The sequence below is a fragment of the Camellia sinensis genome, chromosome 7 (genome assembly GCF_055761805.1).
Source record: "Camellia sinensis isolate YWXY chromosome 7, ASM5576180v1, whole genome shotgun sequence".
In the NCBI taxonomy this organism is placed as follows: domain Eukaryota; kingdom Viridiplantae; phylum Streptophyta; class Magnoliopsida; order Ericales; family Theaceae; genus Camellia; species Camellia sinensis.
The window spans coordinates 194,560,854-194,568,026 of record NC_138967.1 but is presented as its reverse complement, the minus strand read 5'-3'; the positions used below and the strand labels follow the sequence as shown (position 1 = coordinate 194,568,026).

General features: G+C 34.3%; 1 protein-coding gene across 2 annotated transcripts; it reads right to left on the bottom strand.

Moving 5' to 3' along the window:
- Nucleotides 1-465: 465 nt before the first annotated feature.
- LOC114274690 (putative amino acid permease 7) lies at nt 466-6,213 on the bottom strand. Of its 2 annotated transcripts, none has more exons than XM_028216668.2 (8): nt 5,927-6,213; nt 5,734-5,832; nt 4,546-4,782; nt 3,332-3,425; nt 2,416-2,633; nt 1,592-1,725; nt 1,257-1,484; nt 466-1,039 (listed from the first exon to the last, which is right to left on the bottom strand). In XM_028216668.2, the coding sequence occupies exons 1-8, from the start codon at nt 5,931-5,933 to the stop codon at nt 638-640; spliced, it is 1,419 nt and encodes a 472-aa protein (XP_028072469.1). In that variant the 5' UTR covers nt 5,934-6,213; the 3' UTR covers nt 466-637. The 2 variants fall into 2 exon arrangements, with proteins under 2 accessions (XP_028072469.1, XP_028072470.1); XM_028216669.2 differs by having other exon boundaries at nt 5,734-5,837; nt 5,927-6,142.
- Nucleotides 6,214-7,173: the final 960 nt, after the last annotated feature.

Below are 7,173 nucleotides of genomic sequence, written 5' to 3'. Positions count from 1 at the left end.
CGAGGATCGAAAGATCCTATCTATAAAGAATTTTTTACATGATTTGGATCGAATTGTATCCAAATAAATCGTAAGATTGAAGGATCATAAGATCTGAATCGAGGTTCTAATAATATGTAAAAATGCTTCAACTTCTCATAACCTTGTGCAATGATATTGGTACCAATACATCCAACAGAAAGAATGAGCAAAAAGAAAAGAAAAGAAAAAAGAGAGTTCAAAAAAGAAAAAATGTGAAAGCAACTTATTAACACTTCAATTAGAAGTTTGAGACACCTGATGATATAGAAATCATTGTGCATTATAATGGGGTGTTTTGTGCAACTTATTGTAAGCTAAAAGTTGATAATCAGAAAGCTAAAATCAAAAGCATCCCTTTCACAGTTTTTAAATAATCAATTTTTCCTGACTTATTTAAACTATTTCTGCCTGAAAAGTTGTAAATAGAAGCTGTACCAAACAGTCTGACACAAATTCTCAAATTAAAATAAGTTATAATCACCCTCTATAATCCACACTAAACACCCCAGTAACCTTCTTAGTTGGCTGAATCAATTGGACAAACTATTACATATCATACAATTACAAAGATATCTTATACTCTTCCATTCAAGAAGAGAGAAAAACAATACATACGTTAGCCAAACTTTGCTGTTATCAGTCCTTCAAGTGATCCAACCAAGGCAAACAATGTCACACACAAGCAAACAAGGGTAAAAATGCGAACCCCGATCCATTTTCTTGTCCAAGGTCCAATATTCTTCTGCACGATGTACATTTGCGTTGGGAAAAATACAACCAATGGCCAAAAGTTCAATGACCCTGCCACTCCCACGACTTGGTTGAAGTAAGGGAAGAGCATTGCAAGTCCGGTGGTTAATGCAACATAAGTGGTTCGAAAACACAGCCTGAGAAGATTTAATCTAAATGCATGCAATGGTGGGACTTTCAAAATGTAGTTTTTGTTTATAAATCTGCTGTTGGGGAATTTCTCAGCAATCAATCCTTCCAAATCAGCAAATAAGGGTTGACTGAATACCTGGCAACGTAAACGATATGTGAAAGAAACAAAACAAATCACTTCCACTTCAAATGTACGAAAACATAAAAAACATGGATATTTTTCATATCAACAAATAGGCTAGACTGGAGTAGTCAGTGTAATTACGTCAAAAGTGTGGGGCTAGTAGTATTTTTTCCAAACCTCAAGAGAGGTGAGTGTAATTTGTACTTATTAGTAGTAGAAGCAGCAGTACCTGATATCCTCCAACTAAATGAAGAATGATGCATGCATTAGCAAAGTCAATGAGCCAATATGGCTCGTAGAATCCAAATCCTGTCAAGAGGTTCCCAGGGGTAGAATTCCCAAATGCTGCATAGCCAAACCCGGCACAACAGAGGTAGAAAAATGTCGTAATACTGATTGCAGCGGTTGATGCCTTCTTCATCGTCACCTTTTCTGGCGGTGGTGACTTCAAAGTGTCCTTCATTTTTCACAAATTCCACTGTTTAACTAAATGAATGATGATTGAGATTTAAGGTTCTTATAAAGTGAAATGTGTGTTTACACGAAAACAAAAATACGCTGCACCTGTATCTCAATCAGAATGACGGAGAATGGAAAGGCAAAAGCAATGTCCCCAAGTGCTTGAGCCACTAACCATACTTTTTTAGTAGTAGTAGAAGCCGGTACACCTCCAATGCTACCCTTTATGCTTCCATCTCCTGCAATTTTACATTCTTGAGCATCTTGGTTTGATTTCATTTTCAGAATCTGTTTTCTGAAAAATACTAAAAAACTAGTTTGCTGAAAATAAACACCAGAAAGATATCTTTGAATTTTCAATAACTACTTATGCACGCAACCCCAAAAAAAAAATTATGAGTACTTTCTATTTTTTCATTACCAAATTAGTTTTTCGTGTTTTCAGAAAACAAATTCTGAAAACGAAACCCAAGAGAGTAGTTATCCAGAATTTTCTTTTCCACCGTTTTGGAGGTTGAGATGACCTGTTTAAGCAAGTTCACGAAATCTATGAGGAGGGAGAAAAGCAGAGTTGTTGGAAGGATTGTGATTGCCAAATGGAAAGAATTCTGGCAGCGATTGAGACATAGTTAGCAAAGAGGTCTGAAAAAGAAAACCATTTCAAGAAATGGAACAGTAAGTCCTCCATGAAATCTTCTTTTTCTAGTCCTTTCTGAAAGAAGAAATGGAGGTATTTCTGAAAGAAAAAGGCTTGGGGTATTTCAGCAACCATACCAACTACAATGACATGATGATGAGTGTTTTTAAAATTTTCATTATTTTTTCACCAAACTAGTTTTTAGTGTTTTCAAAAAATAGATTATGAAAATGAAACCAAACAAAGTAAACTACTACAATGACGTAATGACACAGCATATTCTTGACAATACCGATTACTTTTGCTAGGCCAAGTACCGATCCAATGGAAGCATAAGAGAAGGACATGGCTGCAGCGACAATTGAGAGCCATTCTGTATTACGGAAATTGGGTATCTGAGACATTAATGCTTGAACAATTCCAAACAAAAGCATATAATTAGAAGTGCTTCCATATTCACAAGCAGCTTTGTGCCCTTCTTTGTGGTAACAGTTTGATTTCTGAATTGCTCTGCAGCCATTACAAGAACAGAATGATCAAAGTTAAGAAAATATTCATCAAAGAGAAAGCATTGCTATGGTTCCGTGGATTTAACTGAGGATGTTACTTACAAAACCCAAGTGTTTCTAGATTCAGAAAATTACATTGTAGCATTCCTTTCATAACACAATCATGTCAATGGACTCTTAACTTATGGTGATAATATGATAGTGACAAGAGACATCCTAAGTTCCTCAGAAGGGCAGACAAGTGACACGGTAAGGACACAACACAGACACACGGACACATACATTTTAAAAAATTGCAAGACATGACACACATGCAAAACATATATTGCCATATATATAATTATTATATATTTATTCTATATCAAATATTTATTTTCATCAAATTCATCAACCTTGGGCATGTGTGTACCCAACGTGTCCATCGCGTGTCACTTCGTCCAGAGTGCATCCATGTCCAACACATGTCACACACATGTACGTGATCTATGAAGAGGTGTTTGTGCTTCATAGCCAAGTTCTACTCATCTTTCAATTTTTATTGATTAATATGCCAAATCACATTCATATGACAAGGAATCGTAGATTCCAATTACATCTAATTTGCATATTCACAGCAAAATTCACCATATGATAGGTAGCAATATTGCAAGAAGAAGAAAGCATCTAAACTTAAGGGAACGGGGGAAAGTAATTAACCACCTCATGCTGATAGCAGACGTAATCGTATATACAACGCCCACCTTCAAAAAATTTAATCTTAGAAAGACACTACACACTGCTGCGCTCCTCTTTCCTGAAATTTCAACCAGTGTCAACTGTCATAACTATATACATGCATGATAATAACAAGAAACAATTCATCAAAATGACTGTCCCCTCAGGTTTAATCATGTTCAAAATGACTACACGTTATTATCACACAATTTCTTTTGGGAAAAATGTCTGCTTTTGCTCCTTAAATTAGAAGAAAAATTCCTCCAGGGTGGGGTGTTGATGGCATCAGAAGGTTTTTTATTATTTGTTTTTTATATAATCAACAGTGATGTAATTTATGAAGGAAAAGGCTACATAAGTCAAACAATTTTCTGTACTGCCAATCATATTTTGAATGAAGCCATTCACAATAACGCATATGATCATGGGCACCTTTGACATGCATCAGAATCGCTTGAAATTGGTATATTACCAAACATTTCCTAATTTAGGGAAATTTATGTGAGAATTACATAGTGGTGTGGAATTCTAACTAAGAATGTTGTGACAAACTCCAAGCAAAACTAACATAAGAATGTTAACACTTCATTCTCAGCAAAAATAAATGTCTATTCTATATACAAAAAATGTGCATACAGAATGATGTGGCGATACGACGGGTATGTTTGGTTTGTACGAAAAGTTGTTTGGTTTGGTTTTTTTCAAAAGATGTTTTGGAAAATTATTTTGAGAGAGAGTTTTGAAAAAAGTGATTGATTTGATGTGTGTGAGAGAGAGATTTGTTTGGAAAACTTGTTTAGTTTACAAGTTTTGAGAAATTTTTTTGAAAAAATTTATTTGGTTTGATTACTTTTAAAAATTTATTTGTAGAGAAAATTTCTCAAAATTTTTTCAGAGATACAAACCAAACGAACCCGACATTTTTGAAATTAAGAGTCAACTTAATGATTGTTTTATTTTGAAATGAGCAGAGTCTCAGTTCAACTACATCAATCAATTTGTATAAACAAAAATACTGCATAATTTTTATTTTTGTATAGCATTAATCCACAAATAAAGAAGACAAAGATAGTTTCAATGCAATTCTATAAAATAAAGATCTGAGTTGTTGCGGAAAAATGGAATATCAAGAGAATTGTTTTCCTTAAAAAGGGATATGATGTGATGATCGTTTATTTTAACTAACTTAGAACTCTCACCTAAAATTGTCCGAACAGCTTCCAGGTAGGAGGGATTTCTCTTGGGCCCGCAATCTGGATCAGGTGATCTGTAACAGTGGCAGAGAGAGAAGGCAGAAACAAAGGTTACTGATGCAAAGAGCAGCATAGCCAATGGGCCTGCAATCCACCCCAACTGAGACATGCTCCATGCTAGTGATAGTACCCCTGATCCTATCACTCCCGTTATTATGTGCGCCACACCGGTCCATATGTTCCCTTCATCATCATATAATCAATACATACCAATCTAAGTACCAAAATACATAATCCATATATGTGTATATATAACAATTCCCATCTGACGGTTGTATGCGCACCACTGCCCCTTATAATTGTGGCAGGCATGGATACTCTGTTCTTAAATTTTCTTTCTTTCAATGCATTTCAAGGCACAGAATCATGTCAATATATACCAATCTAAGTACCAAAATACATAACGCATACATATGTGAACCAAGAAGAAATGTCAAAATTGTCTTCTTCCATTATACAAGTTAACAGACACAGTCAGATGGTTAAAATTGATAATTGATAACATTTTAAAAGTCTAAAGTTCAAATTGAAAAAAATTAAAAATACTAGTTTAATTTGTTACAATGTTAAATTTTGAGAATTTTTTTTTTTTTTTTTGAAGTTCCCAATTATTTTTATTCCAATGCATTTCAAGTCACAGGATCATGATTCATGTCCAATTTTCCTGTACCTCGATATTTGCACATAAATTTACGGCTGGCTAGTTAGATTTGGGGCAATTTATTTTGGGAAAAAGAAAGTTTTCAAAACAAAACAAAAAAGAAAGTGAGAGCGGAATTTTGGGCATTAATACTTAATTGTATACTTTCTTTTTTTCAGTTTTTTAAACACCAAAAACTGAAGAAAGATAAAAATGGGATAATTCCTAGTGGTACTTGGATATTCCTTACACTTTCCCAAAAATTATATATATATATATATATATATATTGGGCTGGAGAATTGATGATGGTGTGTAAAAAAGTGGGAGTGGAAAATTTTGACTTTTGGGCATTAAACACTTAAATTATATACTTTCTTGGAAATTCTTGTGGATAAAAAATCATGGGTTTATCAGATCACCAAATACAAAATTCATGGTTACTGTCAGGAAAAAAAAAAAAAAAAAAACAAGGGAAGTGAAAGAAAGACAAACCAGTTCTGTCGATGGAAGAATCAACCAAAGGGGTCTGATGATCTTGACCTTCATCTCCCTTTCCCTCTCCCTCTCCCTCTCCCATAGCCTTCTTCCAAACTGCCCTTCAATTCAAATTTACAAATTCAACAACAATAAACCCTTTTAGCATACATACATACACACATATATATAGATGGTTGGTGGGTCTTACAAGTCATGATAGTATTGGTGGACTACTTTTAGAGCCAGCGACAACGACGATCGGAGTCTTTGTGTTCCGTCAACGATGCCCCAATTTACTGTTTAAAGTCGTTCTAAAAACTGACCCCCTCCCCCCAAAAAAAAGAATCTTCCTTTCTTTTTTGCTATGATGAGGTCTGTTTGGATTTTGTGAAAACGAAAAAGAGAAAGGAAAGAAGGGCTGTTTGGGAAAGCCAAAACAATATATTCCATTATGAACTCAGGTGGGCCCATTTTAGAATCGTTCCCCAAGAAATAATTCAAATAAAAATTATATTTATTGAGTGTCATTATTTGTATGCTTTTACATTTAGGTCAAGTTTGGCATCCTCTAAAAAATTTAAAAAGTCAAAAAGTTACTATCCTATTTAAGTCACATCATCTTATTTAAATCACATCACTTCTCTAACACATCACTTCAAACCCAACTCAAATCCAACCCATATTTCATAAAAAGTCAAAAAATACATTTATTTAGTCTTTCCAAACTTAGCCTTAAGACAGGTTTGTTATCCCGTTAGATGATGGGATTGGATTATGAAGAAATGGGTTTTACCTAAGATTAATGTTGTATGTAATAATTAGTATATTAATTAATGATGTAACATAATTTAAGATATTTTTGATATTTATAATTTATATAATTGTTGGTTACATATTTTGTACAAGCCAAATATAATTTGACGCGTGCCAAAGTAAGGATAGTACGGAAAGACTATTCAAATCTTCGATCTTGATCGTACACGTGTAAGTTAATATTGGTTGTTACGAGATCTGAGTAGCAGTGGATCAGCAGAGAGATACAAAGTGATGTGGCATCATCGGTTACTCACATTTGAATTCAAATTCAGGAGGGAAACCTAACTGCAAGTGATGGCGTAATGGAGCTAATCTTGAGGCAACATGATCAGCGATCATGGAGGAGCAGTTCGATAGCTGGAAATACAGTTCGATGGTCATCTTTAAGCAATGTAAATAGCAGAGAAGGCCCTAGAAAAAGCCCCCGGACTCAGATCCAAAAAACCAGTCTTATTCAACTTTACTTAGTTTTACATGTCCTGTTCTTTACATTCCAGTAATTTAAATTCTGCACTGCACTTCATTCATAGGAGTAGTTTCAAGTAGATTGTCACTGTAAACTTCTACGAGGCTGAGTTTGAATCATTGTAAGTTTTTTCATTCTAATGAAATGCTTCAGTTGTTCTTTATTTGATTGAT